The sequence below is a fragment of the Zootermopsis nevadensis genome, unplaced genomic scaffold (assembly GCF_977971745.1).
Source record: "Zootermopsis nevadensis isolate Lab colony 2312 unplaced genomic scaffold, Znev_1.0 Znev_ptg000024l, whole genome shotgun sequence".
In the NCBI taxonomy this organism is placed as follows: domain Eukaryota; kingdom Metazoa; phylum Arthropoda; class Insecta; order Blattodea; family Termopsidae; genus Zootermopsis; species Zootermopsis nevadensis.
Window position 1 is genome coordinate 9,852,891 of NW_028259156.1, and position 17,070 is coordinate 9,869,960.

Here is a 17,070-nt window from a genome sequence, read left to right on the forward strand (position 1 = left end):
TGAATTTGTAATGTTTCTACCCCTATTTATATTACATGACTAGTTCACCGCATAACTTACAACCACGTTCTTTAAGTAACGAGAAATATGACCGTAAATACGTGACTAACTTGACTTCGTTTAAATTATTTATTACCAAACCCGTCAACTTATCTCATCGTGCGTAAAGAATATAGTCCAAAATGTCATATACCTAAACTTGCTTGTCATTAATGCCTGTACTTATCACAGGAACGTTTCGTTATAATCTCGTGTTAAACCATAGTGTCAGTACTTACTGGTCAGTATCTTGAAAATTTATATTTCTCAACAAATTAAAGATCTTCAGTGTAAAATTTCATAAACTTCGGACAAAGTGATCAGGAAACTAAAAGTGCTACCACTGCGAATTTCTTTATTTGTAAACGCATGTACAGCAAAGTTTTGTTTCACATCAGCTGCTGTACAACATTGTGGAAGCGCTTTCTTTGACGCCTGAATAATTACTTTGCTGGTCCCCGTCTGTTGAAATACGGAGTAGAAACCGTGAATAATCGAAGTCACGGTACCCAGATCCCGAACCGAACAAAACTGCCGCATAAAAGTCTGGCCAGCGCTTAGACGCCATGCCTTGAAGGCGTTTACAGAAGTGGAGGTAAGAATTCACACAAAATTAGCAGAAGGTGGAGGTCAGTTCTGAGGATTTCACGTCCTTATTCTTGAAAAAAGGTTAGAAGGCTAATTAGACCACGAAGCCGATCTGGATGAGAAAATTAAGGAACATTCTCAACGCCCTCCGCCATAAATCTAGCCCGTAGCCTAAAATTTTATTAACAAGTATTACGACTCGTTTTATTATTTATGACTTCGGTTTCACTAGTGAGGCACATTATAAGAGACGAATTCCAGTACTTGTTGAAATATCCAAATTTTAAAATCTATATGTAGTTCAAAACAGTAAAACCTGCTTGCAATGCAAACCCCAGAGAAGTCAGTTGACTTTTCCATTTTGTATATTCGTACACCACTCTGAGCAGAGAACACTTTCAGCTTACGTTCATTCTTTCGCATTTTTGACACAAACATTCCTTCCCAGATAAATCCTAGGAAGGACACCACAGAAAACTTATTAAGTCAGCAGACTACCTTCATTTCCTTTTCGTAGATTTCAGATAATTTTACATTAGTTTTCAAATTCTCTGGATTTGAGAAAACATATCCGTCTAATCCACGTGTTACTGTAAACCAGTCTCTCCGTTTTTAACCAATCTTTCCGTCCAATTCAGGTGTTACTGTATAATCGATCTTGGTCCCGATATGGTAAGCGCAAATGAATGCTAAGCAGCTGAGACGACTGGACTGCCTCGGCAGTTGATTGCCTGCACGAGGACAGAGCCAAGCAGAACAAGAAGTCTGTGTAGTAGGGGATACAACCTGAGCCGAGCGAGTGGGTCAGTCGCCAGTTGGTCCCTAACACTCTGTGTTCTGGCGTGTTCATTCAAGGTATAATACATCCATGTCGAGTTTCATCTCTTGCCACTTCCTGAGCCGGAACTTGGGGTGCTGGAGCCTTGTCGTGATCCTTCTCTTCTCAGCGGCTCGTGTTGGACTGGTAAGTAATGTCATCATTCATCCCTGTCACGTGACTACTGTTCTGCATACGACGTGTCTCCAATTAACGACAATATTGGGCTGAGGAAATCTATGCTTCAGGAGGACAGCAATTACCATTTATTACGTTGTTTTAACACTGTTTTCTTTCTTTTTTCCTTCTTTCTTTCTAACAAAATAACTGACCCGACTGCGGACAATCGATTAGTTCCGACACGTGAGTCGATACGCCAAGATTATTCGACCATATCAGATACTGGCTTCTCTATAAATAGTTTTTTGAATAAAACCGTTAATGCTAGTTTATATAAAAATAAATACCGAATTCACATTTTTTATTTGTTACACTAGTTTGAAATTCAAATGTAACTTGATGATAAATAAATTCAGCGCTGCTGTTTTTAAAGAAGGTTAATTTTTAGTAATAATATTTTGAGTTGGTGTATGGACAACAGTGAATATTAAAGTAAAGAGTTGAAATGTAAATATATTTTGTTTTCGTGATAAAACACGAAAGACGATTTATCTAAGAAAAATCAACAGCAACATTGACAGAATGGTTACTGGTATCTGCGGGACAGATTTGCAGAAATCAGAATTAATTGTCCTTTATCTTTAGACCTATCATAATTACCTATGTCAATGATTTCGCGTAGAAGGAATACTTGAGCCTAAGAAAGAGGACGCAGCATGAATACGAAAACACATAACGAGAAGCTTGATAATTTATTCCCTTCAAAAATATTAGTAAAAATAATAGTGAGAATGTGGACTGGATTCTTGATTCGTATAGGATTCAGCGGCGTGTTCTTGTGAGTACAGTATTAACCGTCGAGTTCCATAAAATACGGAAAATTTCTTAACCAACTGATTAAAACCGAGCAGGTTAGCCGTAACTCTGTAGACTTGTATTCAGGAGGTACTTCGATGTAAATGTCCACCGCGTTAATGGATATCATCGGGTTTTTCGCGGCTTTCTGTCTACGGGCAAATACAAAGGTAGTAATTTAATTAGAATACAACTCCGCCTTTCAAATCCTAATTTATTCGACTTTTAATTATCATCTTCCGATCCTATTACTACTGTTTAAGCCTAATGTATGCAGTTTAGACAATTTTGTTAAAAATATAATAACCGATCTTTATATCTTGTTATATTTTATACGATTACACAATGCTACGCCTGTAGCATACTTGAGGACTGAGGTCCACTGTTGTTGAACATGGTTTACTTTCTTGGAAACCGGAACAAATTCATAACGGATCGTACTCTGACAAGAAGCAACGGTAAGCCACAACAATATGATTCTCAAACGTGATAAGAAGGCACAAACCAAATTTAAAAATAAATTGTTCAGAACTGCTGCTTCTGGATAATGGGACACATTAAACTTCCAGGTGCAAGAAAACAGAAAATCTTTAACATAGATACCTGCAGTTCTCTATGGAGCTTAGTAAAATTACATTTCTGCTTCAACAAAGAATATAATACAAAACTAAATTAAGTTCTGTAACAACATTTTTATACTCTGAATAGAAGGCGAGCCAACAACGGGCTTGTTGTTATGAAACCAGGTGTAGTAATTTCCGCGTTAATTTCTGACATTTCTCCTAAGCAACGTGTCTTTCAAAGTCTTCCAACGAAATTGCTTTTTAAGTAGAGCACTTTTTTAGTTTGACTCTTGCTACATCTAGCGCATTAAAACGAAGTAAAACTTAGTATTTCCTGCCATCCTTATCTTATTAAAAGTAATGTATAAAAAGTATTCGAATTAAATTAACTCTTCTAACGCAATTTAAACAGTGCTGCAAAGGTTTAGTGTTTTTTAATATACACTAGCCATTTTTAAATTTTCGATATTAACTTAATAATTGTTTATAAATAATTAACACATACATTAATTACTGAACAAAATATAATGATTTATGCTAATGAACCTTCGGTTTCCATAAATAAGGAGGAAATTTCTAACTAGCTGGGCGAGATTTGAACCCGGGATTCCCTAATATAAAGCAGGAATGTTAACCAGATGACAGCCACCTTTTACATCGATAATGTAGCTTACGAAATTTCTATATGTAGACGGAAAAGAAAACAAAAGATGACAGATTTATAAACGTGAACGTTCGTAAGAGTAAGAATAATAAATAGCAGGAGAGATTATTTTGATATTGGTACAGAAATTAAGTTTCCTGACCTGTAAAGAAAACGAGAAGACGAAAGAGGGGAAAAAATTATCTTTTCTTTCACAGTCATTAGTTGTTAATGGAGAGTACAGTGAACGCTAAAAATTCGTCAACTTTGTCATTTCATCCTTCACAATTTATCCACGAAATGTAAGATTTCGATAATGCAGGTGGTCTAAGATTTCTGAGTCATGGCCACGTTTATATTTAATAGGTCCAGCTACAGACCTGTGTGAGAATATCCGCTGGACATGGAAGAAATAAGGGAAACACAAAACAAAAGCTAAGATTTTAAATATGAGATGTTGTTACTGCGGTGAAGATGTCGATTTTGGTCTTTTGTGATGTAACGCCGTGAAGATGTGTGTAGTATTTCTTGGCAATAACTAACAAAATTTCGGAGCTAGACATGTAACATTTTTATAGAGACAAAACATTAACATACTCATAATTTCTGAATCAAACATTTTGTGTGTAAACAATTATCAGTATGGCGACCGAGGGAACTACGTTGGTGTACACCTACAAGTCCACACGGTATTGAAAGTCAGAAGACCAAAATCGACAATCTCAACCGCTGTGAGAATCTCGAATTTCACATAAAATTCTATAGCCGCCCATAATGTGAAGACGTTCATAAATTCCCTACGCAAAGTAATGAAAAGTTCCAAACGATATGGCATCTATAACGAAAACATAAACACTTATATTCCTTTAAGTTGTAACCTAGATATTTACTATCGAGCGATGATGTTGAATGGTTTTACAACTACTCTTTTGTGTTTGGGAAGTCCAGAATGCAGTCCTCGTCCCAGGGGACGAATATCCAGACTGGAGTTGTTCGCTGTTATGGTTTGTTTCATCAGGGAAATTATGGCGTGGCGGCTTAATACAGACTGAGACTATTCCATTCTATATAATTTCGAAAGGGGCCAAGGTCCTTTAAAATTGCAGAAGTATGTGAAGTCACCATAATGTATTTTTCAGGACAGACAAAAAAGATGACTGTTTAATTTTGATTGTCTCATCAGACAAATATCAGGAAGTCAGGATCTACGACGTAAGACGGAGAAAACTTTTAGTTCTGTGTGTGTGAGAACGCTCTTTCATGAATAATTTTCAATCAGATTACACAACTTCACAGCGCTGTCTGCTGTATAATTCCGAATACTATATTTGGAGAACAATAGACTATCACAAGCCGTGAGCGTATTGGTGTCGCTACCCATGATCCATGCGTAATTAGTGAATGTGGCTAGAGGGCATGGACCGAAACCGTTTGAGTACAGCACAAACAATCCTCCAGTTCACTGGCCACCGAGAGGTGCTGCCAACAAACCAGTTCAGAATTCCCTTCCAATACTAGCCACGTTACTAGTTACTCAGAGCAATGGAATTCAAGTTATTCAATAAGTAGCTTCCGTTTAAAACATATGCTGTTTGTCCTTGCAGGTCACCTCAAGCTGCGAAGAAACGAGATGAAATATAGGTCTATGACCAAAGACAAAGGATAGCTTTTTACTGTAACCCTGATCGTTTTCGTATTGCTTGAAACTCCTGGCATAAATTCATTCCATAACAAGAATTTAAATACCGGTTTATATTGTAAAAAATAAGTATTTCAACTAACTGCTCGTAACATCGTGAAACAGAGTCCTTTTTGGGAAGCGTGGCTGAGATATGAGCACTATATGGATTTATTACAACTTCGTCTTCAGATATTTCTGAATTCCAAACGTTTAAACAAATCTGCTGGAACTGAAAATACATACAAACGGTACGTTTACACTGGGGACTTTTTGTGTAGAACTTGAATTTCATATGTTATGTGGTGTTAAATTCAGCAATGTTCTACGAAAACATAGATCCAGGGATGCAAACCGAATAACACAGAGACCTGCAAAACTTTTCAGACAGTCGAAAAGTCTTTATGCCAGCTAGACTACGCACTTTACCCTAATACCAGCCTGAGCAATAAACACGTAAAAATCCTATTCGACTTTGTTTGTGGATTGTAAAGAAGCAGGCTCCTGTTGAGATTGTAATTCACTTTCGACTGGAAGAAGTCTTTAATGGCGGTCCTTATCTTCACCCATAAAAGAGGATATTCAATTCCTGAAATGAAATTCGTTGTTTTTACTATCAATCACAATTACCAGTACAAATTAAAAACGCTGTTCACGTATAAACATTTTATTGCATTGTATCAGCAGCGGAATAAGGATAAATAAAAAAAGATACGGTAAGCAAGAGAAATTTGTTAAGTTTGTTTAACGACGCATTCTCAACTGCATAGTCTACTTTCATGTGAATGAGGTGGGCATGGCATATTTTAGTCTGTATAGGGAATAAACATAAATAAACATCTCAGGTAGCCAGCCTCCGAACCATAAATCGAAACCAGAACCTTCGGATAAGGAAAAAATTCTAAGCAATCGACCGCAAAACTGAACTGAACTTTTCTGGGAGTCGTGGAGATTGTACATGAATTTTATCTTACAAATCTTCTTGAAAAATATATTCTGATGGAGTTAACTATTACAAACAAACTTTTAAAATATTTATTTGCTTCAAATACAAATGCAACTTTGATAATCTAATCACAATGTAGCCAGAAATTACTTGAATTTAGCGATCGCCATATCGAAAGATATTTGAAATGGAAGTGAGAATACTAGTTATAAGTAGGCCTGTATTTAAGGCTATGTCATGTGCCATGACTTTCAAATAATAACTTTTTAATTTTTATAAAGTTCAACTTGTGCTTCATGTAAAGTACAGGTAAGCACCGAAATTAAATTTTCCCCCAATTTTCAGTATACAAACGCAATGCCGAATTTAATTTAAAAACCGTGGAATTGTTTCGGAGTGAAAACTGCGGACGGACAAAGAACCGCACATACACATTCTCCTCATTGTGCTTTCACTTTCTGAATTGTGTGTAAAGAACGCATAAAACTGCATTCATTTTGAAAGGATAAAATATCAAAGCTTTACATGCGGTGGGTGACGGTACAATGTTTTTATGTTACAGAGTGAAGAAGCCGATAATTCCCCTAAAGCAACGAGGAACCTATTTGGGATTTTTGCAACCAGACCTCCTCAGATCGACTTCCCCTTCTGTAGACATACATGTAGTGAGTACGAAATTACTTTATTAGATGAAAATCACTATACGTTAGTTTCTGTTTGATAATGAAACAGGGACAACGAAACTAATAACCTCAATAAATTTCCTAGCATCGCTGTAAATATCGTAAATTGTTAACGTCTTCTGGGCTGTATCGCAGTGTGGTTTGGTAGAAGTTATCAACGTTTCAGAGGTCCTTGCTGCCTCCATCATCAGGGCGATGACAGCACCAGGCTATGCAGACGTATGAGGGAGTGGGGTTAAAGTTCCACGTATTATTAAGCTCTGTATGAATGGAAACGAGTGTTTACCTTCACGCTAGGCCACTGTATCCCCAAGGAAAGAACCCTGGTACCAAGTGGACAGGAGGTTGAGCAGGCCCTAGAGGCTGTCTGGCCGTTATGGCTAAGAGAATAATTAAACCCTACCGGAAATCGAAACCCCTTTCATGAGATGTATCTGTAAGATAACAAGACAAAGGTTCGACGGTCTAGACATCCTGGAAATTTCTATATGGCAACAAATTCCATATTCTTACAGTGCGATATAAGTTACAGTTTCTGGCTAAACATTAAACAGAATTTGAGGTTTTCACGTCAAAGGGTATGAAGATGGCTGTCTTGGGGGTCGTACAGCCACGCAGTAGTAGACACTGACCGACGTTTCATAGGTCCATGGTATCTCCATGTCAGGGACATCTTCGTACACACCGCCGTGAGAAACCTCAAATCCCACAAAGTGTCACTCTCTACGTTCCTCGAAATGAGGATTCTTTAAGTCGTTCGAGACAGGCGCTGGTCACTACTACTATAACCGACACTCAGCCTCTTTAGCCTTTAAAAAGTATCCTCACATTTCAGTCAATACCTGGATAAACACCTCTGTATATTAATTCTGATTCTAATTTCCTGAAATATTCTGACATACTGGTGCCATCGGCGCAGTTTCTGCTCATAGCAATATTCAGCCCTGAAGATGCAGACAGGATGTTCTACCGAAAAGTTTGGTATCCGTTTGCAAGTATATGTTATTACAACCATAAAGACCAACATCGATATTTCAATGCAGTGAAAACTTCAAATTTTATAAAAATAATAATATTATTATATTATTATATAATTTAGTGACTGGTGTGGCCTAAGAAAACATAGTTGTTTACGGTTGCTGTTTTTATAGTTTTATACAAGGGTCCGTAAGTGAAATGGAGGAACATCTGCATAAATCAGTGATTTTGACGTTGTTTCGCACTGAAGATGATTCAGCAAGTGATGTTCGTGATTCTAGGTTGTGGTGAGCGTAATGATGGCAGCAGGATTGTGGGTGGAAAGCCCACAGAGATGAATGAATTCCCATGGATGGCCCGTCTGTCGTATTTCAATCGATTCTACTGCGGTGGCATGCTCATCAATGACAGATACGTTCTTACAGCTGCACACTGCGTCAAAGGGTAGGACCTGTCTTGTTATGAACCTGATCGAAGAAAATTTTCTACTGATTTTCAAGATCATTACCTTATATTTTATTGAATGAGTTCGTTAGACAATCAAACACGCGCATGTTAAACAGTCTGTGCCTAATAAGTCTGTCAGCAACATAGTCATTATGTTTGCACTTCGCTTCAAACTCCAAATTCGACTGCCGACTATAAGTAATTATATCGTTTTCAATTTCGATCCAAGCTGATGTCTGTAGAGCGTTGATTGTAAAGGCCACGTGTACCAGCTGCTATAATTTCCTGTTAGGTTCTAAGAAGTCAAACAATCGGACGGTTGAAAAGATAGTGAGTGTAAGTGATAAACATTGATTATTTTATTCCAATAAAAATTGAGTTGTTAAGGAATATTTTTCATGAAACACGTTTTGTACTTACCTTCTATGTTATTTTCATAAGGTACATTTTTAAAACCTTTTGTTACTGTAATAATATTAATAACAGAACTGTCCAATTATCGCTCGGTATCCTCGTGGACCCGCTGTGTCCCTTGCAACAGTATGATCGTAGAGTTTTACGCTGCTCTGTCGGCGGATAGTAAACTTTACAATGCTGTTGATTGTTCCAACAGGTTCATGTGGTTCATGATCAAGGTGACGTTCGGCGAACACGACCGATGTAACGACACCCGGAAGCCGGAGAGCCGGTTCGTACTGCGTGCTATAACCGGTGACTTCAGCTTCATGAACTTCGACCATGACATCGCCCTACTGAGACTAAACGACAAGGTGCCTATCAGTGACAAGATCCGACCTATCTGCCTGCCAAACAACACAGGTGAATTCCTAATAGGGCGACCCCATGAAGTAGGAAAATTAACCTCGTTCCTGTCTGCATCAGGCTGACCGACCACTCATCCAGTAGAGCGAACTTTTAACATAGGCTGTACGAATTGCTTGGAGGAAGCACACATTGAATCATGACACGATTTGTGTTGAAGAACCACCGAATGGAACGGGTGTTCCTTAATTCGGTGATTATTTTAATACGACAAAATTATGCTTCGTCAGCTGAGCCGTTAATCATTATTGGGGAGCAGCACGCATTATAGTTAGACCCCGTTAGAGCGCCACTCTATTACCTATGTCAGTATTGGCGTTATATTGAAGGTAATGGAAAATTAAAACTCGTTTTTATACTCAGAATATCTCTGATGGATAAATCCCCATAAAATAGAGAAATACTTGGCAATATTATGCTGGCTTGAGTTTACCTGCCGTTATTGTTGGCAACAAATAGACGCGATGGCACTGAACGAAACGTGAAATGTGCTTCAATGACCTATTTTATATAAGTGAGGAAAGGCAGAAAACAAAACTGAGAGAAAATCTGCCAAACAAATAAATTTTAAGATGGCTGTCTTCTGGATTGTTGTGCCGTGCAGTCTGTTAGATGTTGACTGACGTTTCTAAACGTCAGTAAACTACCAGACTACACGGCGCTACAACCCAGAAGACAGCCAGCCATTTTCATACACGCTGCCGTGAGAACCTAATATCTCACAAATAAATTCGAATATGTAGATCACTCAGTAACAATATAGTGCACATGTATAGCATAGATTTATGACTTCTAATTTAGATAATTTATGTATTACATACAAGTGCGTTGTTAAACGTAAACATGTTTGAAGAGAAACATTCTTCTGGTCACTGCGAATTCCGTTACAAGCAGGTTTTACTGTAGTATATATATATGCCTTCTAAATTTCAGTGTTCTTTCCTCTACACCCTGCAATTATTCTAGACCACTTTCAAAATTCCAGCATGAAAAATTAAAACTAAATAAATATGAAACAACATTGGAACTTCCTTCCGAACCGTGAAACTATTGCCACAGTCGTCTTTTATCTCGGAGTAGTCGGCAACGAACGTTCTAAATGGTTAGAATCGGGATCACAGATGGCGAGAGCGGCTTTTACAGGTCATTAAATGCGCGTCGTTGCTAGTTACCGCTAACAACAGCTACTTGTTGCAGTTAATTAGACACAAGCCTTTTCCAGATACGACAGATTATTGGAGAGATTTATACAAAAGCCACGTTTGTTGGGGATGTGAAAATTTTTTGTCTACCCCAAAGAAGGGGATGTACAAACAGAAGGGACAAGCGTGGACATAATTATCGGAAAAAAACATTTATTTTCATATAATTTTAAAATTGTTGATCCCCAGCCTGATTTTTCAAGGAAGCGATTTATGATGCTATGAAATTTGTAAACCATTGCTCTGGAAACACTTAAAATAAAAGTTCCAAAAGCGTTTTGTTTCCATCCAGTTACGTGTGTATATGGATTAACTCATTTTATGCAATTATAAATATTTGTTTGCAAGCAAACAAACATATTTATTCAGTACGTTATTAATTAAGTCTATTTCTTACCAAGATTTCTGACACTTACCGGTACGATACGCCAACACCTCCTTCTGTAAAACACACAAAACAATTAAATGTTAATTGGTAAAAAGAGGTATTAACGAATATAAAGTAATAATAAATTCTTTATTGTTTCGGAGTATATGTAACGATTTATCTCTAGATACTCTTTTCATATCTACCTTGCTTTCTAAAAAATTTCTTTTTATCATACAAATCTTTATTTATTCTTCGTGAATTCATTCATTCAGATATGAGGTGATTAATTTATCTCATTACCAACTTAATCAATAGTTCATATTTTAAATAATTTTCTTCGTATGCTTATTGAATTATTAACAGAGTTATATTTATTTTAATTGAGTAATTTATTCGATCTAGTTATTTACTTATTTATTTGTGAATGTATAAATTTATTTTTTATTTATTTACGTCTAAATCTCATCTGAAACAGCAAAACCAATCTTGTATCGAGAGACTGTTTTTAGTGTTGTGGCAACTATGAAAGTCTCACATTGGAATGGGAGAAAATTGTTAGAGCACATCTAATACAGCAATGTCCAATATCCAACCACAGATGCGCTTTATGAGGGCGTGAAGGCGATAGCAAGTGGCTGGGGCACGATTAAAGAAGAAGGAAAACCTTCCTGTATCCTGCAGCAAGTGGAGGTCCCCGTCATGAGCAATCAAGACTGTCGGAAGAACACCAAGTACAACGAGAAGATGATCTCCGACAACATGCTCTGCGCGGGCTATCCGGAAGGAAAGAAGGATTCTTGTCAAGTACGTTCGGCGACCCAATCACAAACAACAGTAACCACCTAAATTACAGATGTTATGTCTACTATCCTACTTTAATGTCTCTCTCTATGAAAATAACGGAGTCACTATTATTTTTATCTTATGAACAAATATTGTCAGACTATTAATATCTAATATCTCTTATCATCCAAATTGTGTGCGTCAAGATCTCATCAAAATTGTACTCCGGTGCAACACGAACAGTGAAGCCTAGGGAAATGAAGACTGCTCAAAAATTGCAGTGTAGCAAAGCTCGTAACACTGTACTTGTGACTCAGAGCCGACCGTAAGGGTTGGAGTGGTGGTTAAATCTTTCCGCGGCCTTCAGCATGCAATTTGGTGGTGGTCACTGTAATATCAAAGCCTGCCATGACGCCTATGGTCCATCCTGCTGTCTCCTCCTCAGCCTTAAGAGTAAATGTTTCCTTACCAAAGTTCTGTATAAACTTTTTGTATTGTCTGTTCTAGTCACGAGATCAATACACCATACAGCCTCCTACATTTTATGAAGTTCTCATTATATGAAATGCAGATTGTGTGGCTTAGCTATTTTACAATTCTATCAAGTAATTAATGTGACACCAACACACGTAAATTCCGATCGTGTTCAGGTCTTATCTGATTCAGCTGCATTGTACTGTCAGCCATCTCCCTTACCGTTAGCTCGAGGATTGAAAAACAGTGCGATTGTATGCAAAACAGAAACATTAGTCTTTAAGTAGGACAGTAAACAGTCAAACGAAATGTAAGTATAACAGAATTTCAGGTGACCTAGAAGAAATTCTACATTACAAACTTCAGTCATCCTTAACTTGACTCTCTTGCTTTGCTGTTCCACAGACGTTAAACGTGCAGACTGCAAAAAGTGATTTTGGATATTTTCATTGGTCAGCTTCACGCTCTGACATTATTATTTGTGTTATACTGAGTATAACAGTGAAGGCAGTTCTAAATAAACGTGTAACACCTACCATCCACGATACTGTAGCAACGTATCACACGTTGGATCATTGTAGGTCACATTCTATTCGTAGAATTAACATGTATTGTGTCTATGTTTACGGATTTATGCCGGGCGCCATTAAAATTTCACAGACTACTTCTGGGCGAAGTCTTAAATAGCCTTAAGTGTCTTCGACCGTAAGCAACCTGAACGACCTCTTCCATGTGGGGCAACACTAGTTTGCTGGTGGTTGCGTTGTGGAAACAAAGGGTTTGTCAGAGGCCCAGTGCCACAGAGACAAGTCTGACCCCATCGCAATAATAACAATATTGTGGGAATAGTCGTAAACTATAAACAAATTAACATTTCTGTGCTATGTCAATGGTGTTTCATTTCTTTATTTCGTAGGGTGACAGTGGAGGACCTTTGGCAACTGAACGCGAGGATAAAAAATTCGAACTCATTGGTAAGTAAAAGAACGTCACTCCCTGGCAGGAACCTATGAGGAACTTCACGATCTACACAAATTTTTAGCTTTACTAAGGTATTATTCACTATTATTCACTACCCACATAGTTTACGACACAGTTGGCCTTTATGTAAAGAACGTAGATTGAATCCACTGGAAACAAATTTCTGTAGAGAATATCTAGTCCCAAAAATTATGACCAACCAGAAGGCTCGTTACCGTGTTTATAGGACCTGGACCTATCTTGAGTCAGCTGAATCCATCCACATCCTGACGTGCTACTTCCTAAGAATCACATTAATATTATCCTCCCTTCTACACTTCGTCTCCTAAATGGTTTTTTCCCCTTCTGGTTTCTTCGAAAACATTTTAGACGAATTAAATCTCTGAAAGTATAAATGGTACAGTCATGTTATAAAGTATGGTAACAGGCAGCACAGACGGCGTTTATGAACACAGAGATATAGTTGGTCGTCCTGTTTTGCTTCAGGTATCGTGTCATGGGGAAATGGCTGCGCTAGGCCCGGGTATCCTGGTGTCTACACCCGCGTGACACGGTACGTGGCATGGATAAAGGAGAATTCCAGGGATGGATGTTACTGCCAAGACTGATCACCATTCTGCTGCTTCTGTTTTGTGGAACCATGACAAAAACACTGCCACGACTCAAGATGTAGAGAAATACTATTGGAAAGACCAAAGCTGAAGATGTAAAGCCATGTAAACAGATATTATTACCGGACGTGCTGAGATTATATTATGTTGCTACATAAATTATTTCATGAGATAAAAAATGGTTGCGTTAAGTATTTCTGAGCTTCACCACTTCCCAGTTTTCGAATTGTGTATTTGTCTTCAGATATCGATGATTAAATCCTATAGCCTCTTCGAATTCAGAACTCCTTTGAAACAGCACGTCCTTAACAGCTCGAAGAATCGCATAAGCACAATACGACACATCATGGGCACACATCCATGTTCTTAGCGGAGAACACGCTGACACAACAAGAACACAAAGGTGAATCTGTCACTGGTACTTACTAATTTTGAGCGCCACGTCTTGAAGACGTATGGAGGAATGGGGGTATAGACCCAGTCCTGCATACAAGAAATAAATAAAATGCCAGTGGCTTTTATGTGTTATTAAAATAACATATCAACTCATGTAGACAAAAACCAAGAAAAGAGGGACACGTTGCTGATGATACAGAATTTAGCTGTGCAGCTGCTTAGTTCAGTCTCGGTTATGAGACTGCATATTACGACAACGTGGTCTTCCTCAGTCCTTTAAGTCCACGACCCTTTGAAACTCAGCGTCCAAAATCGTTTCACTTTTGTTTTTTCAGTTGATATAACGTTGTTATTTTTAAATCAAGAGCCAATTTATATAAACGTTTAATAATAATGGCCTTGACTCCATCGTTAGAGACGTTTCAGATTTACCACTTACGTTCAATGAATACCTATTAATGCTCTAAAAATATGAGACATCCGTCATTTTGCGTCCTATATTCCAGACGAAAACAAAAATATTTATGATGAAATATTAGGGTGGTCTGTATGTAACAGGTGCAATATACTGACTTGTAAAATACTACTGCATGAAATGATGGCATGTGGGTAAGGTTACAGCAACTTAGTCTGCGGTTACATAATTAGCGCCGAAACCACACCGCGCGGTATCTCTTACGAACGACAACCCGCAGCTTGGCATAAAAACATGCAACAGCAGGGAGAGCGGTTGCAAAACTTCAGCAAATAAAGTAAAAGCCACGGGTAACAACAGAAAATAACTTTAATAATTTCCCTTAACATAGACCACAGAATTTTAACACGAGTTCAGAAAGTTTCACAGGTTAGCTTAGTCTCACCCCATAAATCCACATCCATTTGGCTCGCCTATCTTCCCTCCCGAATGAATACATGAAACCACTTTCTTGTTATAGAATTCATTCATCGTCGGTTGAATGTTATTTTAAAAATTCTTCAAATGCGGAATGTTAGGAAGTGCGGATACTCCAAGCATAAAAGATAGGCGTCTACTCTGTGCGATGTCATCGCCAAGTAATAACTGCAGAAGGTTCATTCTTTCATTTTACTAGGTTCTTAGCTTTACAAACATGGCATTGTGAGAATATCTGCTGCAGAAGTAATGCACGCTTCTTCGTTGTACGATCCTGAACGCCCTCGTATTACAACGAATTTAGTTGGAAGTATTTAAATGTGTTAAAATAATTCACGTTTACATCGAAAAACAATAATATTTTGACATCGTGAAATATAAAGATTTGTTGGAAAATATCATAAACACTTTTAGTATTGCTATGTTATTCCCTTTACGTTTCTAAGTATGTGAGTGTTGTGAAACTATGGAAAATGACAAAAGTAACACAAGAAAAAGAAGTGGCTACATAATTAATCAACACAAAATTAGTATATATAAATTAAATTGTGGTGTTACTTTTGGGCAGCCCTGCATAAATACAATATGTGATTAACCACTGCATATAAGGGGTTGGGGATTTTACATACAATCTTTTCCAATTTAAATATTACAAATGCGTTGACGAACCTTCCGCGGTAATGTATACAAAAGTAATATCAAGATAGGTCTCTTGTTGAATCAGCATAACTGTTTTGTTTTGGATCAACTAGATGCTTTAATCAGAAAGCAGGTCAAACTTTCAGTGAGCCACATTTCCATGCCGTCATATCACGCCCACTAATAACGCCCCATTTGAGTGCTAAGCTGAAAGGATACGGGTTTGTCCTAAAATATGCTTATTGCTGTGTCAACTGCTCAGTACTGGCCATTTTCCACAGGTTTTAGCAATGTTTCTTGCATTACACCCCGGTCGTCTAGTTACAACACAAGATTCATATGCCAAGCCTTCTGAGTGTTCATCAAAGTGTCTGTCACTGTACACAAAATATAAAACCCAGTTCTTTATAAAACAGTAACGAATGTTACACAGACGACAATATTAAAATGACGCAATTTTAAACAGTTTTGTGGAGTTATAACACGGGAATTAGTAGGAAAAAGCCAAAAACTAATAATTTCATTCAAATTCTAACAACTTAAAAAATAACTCTGTTTTTGAATGGTTTCTGGTGTTGTAATTAAACAAAGAACTAATTAGAAGAAGAAAGATGGCAGGAATGTTTCTTCAGAAACGCCACTGGGTACAGAACGGTGGATTAAAAAAGTAATGAATATATTAGAAATAAATTTGTCAAAGGCACATAAAGGTACACCACAAAATATCGCCGCACGAAAGGGGGGTACGAAACCATACACAGCCATAAATATATACGTAAAAATAAATACTTTCCTTATAGGAACATAGGTATACGAAAATAAAACATTTCACTTGTAGGATAAGACAATCGATGATAAACTAGTGTGTGTATTGCAAATTGCAATTACGAAAGATTAAACATTATATTCTAACTTCAACGTGCGAATATGCAATTTCTTTAAAAAGAATTCGAAGCGCAACTGAAACGGTGTGGCGTCACACCGGCTGTGGAACACTGCTGGAACTATCTAGAGCACTGGCCTAGAGAAACTCGAAAGAAAATTCGAAAAATCCGGTCCCTGACTAGGATATAAACCGGGCACCTCCCACATGAGAACGAAACGCGCTGCAGCTAATAATACCCGCTTGTTTTCCTTGTCAGCAACCTCTTACACCTACATACCTGCATAAATGTAACTACAATCAAACGAGTCCCATAACATATTTCGTTGAGCTACGTAATACAAACAAATCCTAAGAAATAACCTCACGCACGCAGGAAATGGGAACACAAGAAAAATTGAACTTTCAGGTCGGACAATTAAGAATAACTGAAATTATTCCGCTAAATACTTCTGACAGCGCGTTATATGAAGCATTCGTGCCAGTATAGACACGTCTGTGTTCGGAAATAATGGACCACAACGGTTACGTTTAGCTATGTAGTACAGCGCCTTCCTTGCCTCTGGAGTTACCAAGTTCGAGTCTCGGTCGTGAGACCAGGTGGTCTTGTCTGATTTGCTCGTCGATTTCCCTCAGCCCCACAGGAAAATTCCTGAACTG

The 17,070-nt window shown here is 37.8% G+C and overlaps 2 protein-coding genes across 3 annotated transcripts in view; one reads left to right on the forward strand and one right to left on the reverse strand.

The window, feature by feature from the left end:
* Positions 1-17,070, reverse strand: part of LOC110838480 (trypsin-1) — a 98,421-nt gene that overhangs the window by 47,437 nt on the left and 33,914 nt on the right. For both annotated transcript variants that reach the window (XM_087355440.1, XM_087355439.1), the window contains exon 2: positions 10,798-10,822. In XM_087355440.1, coding sequence (XP_087211566.1) covers positions 10,798-10,822 — 25 coding nt within the window. The remainder of the gene's footprint in view (positions 1-10,797; positions 10,823-17,070) is intronic.
* LOC147872804 (trypsin-7-like) lies at positions 1,341-14,004 on the forward strand. The gene is made up of 7 exons (XM_087355442.1): positions 1,341-1,591; positions 6,812-6,914; positions 8,192-8,354; positions 8,971-9,176; positions 11,350-11,555; positions 12,925-12,982; positions 13,476-14,004. Exons 1-7 carry the CDS (start codon positions 1,496-1,498, stop codon positions 13,595-13,597), a joined length of 954 nt encoding a protein of 317 aa, XP_087211568.1. The 5' UTR covers positions 1,341-1,495; the 3' UTR covers positions 13,598-14,004.

Coding starts and splice junctions, on each gene's coding strand:
- LOC147872804 (XM_087355442.1), top strand. CDS start 1,496: ATGTCGAGTTTCATCTCTTGCCACTTCCTGAGCCGGAACTTGGGGTGC. Junction 6,915..8,191: donor CTTCTGTAGACATACATGTA/GTGAGTACGAAA, acceptor TCGTGATTCTAG/GTTGTGGTGAGCGTAATGAT. Junction 11,556..12,924: donor GAAAGAAGGATTCTTGTCAA/GTACGTTCGGCG, acceptor TTTATTTCGTAG/GGTGACAGTGGAGGACCTTT.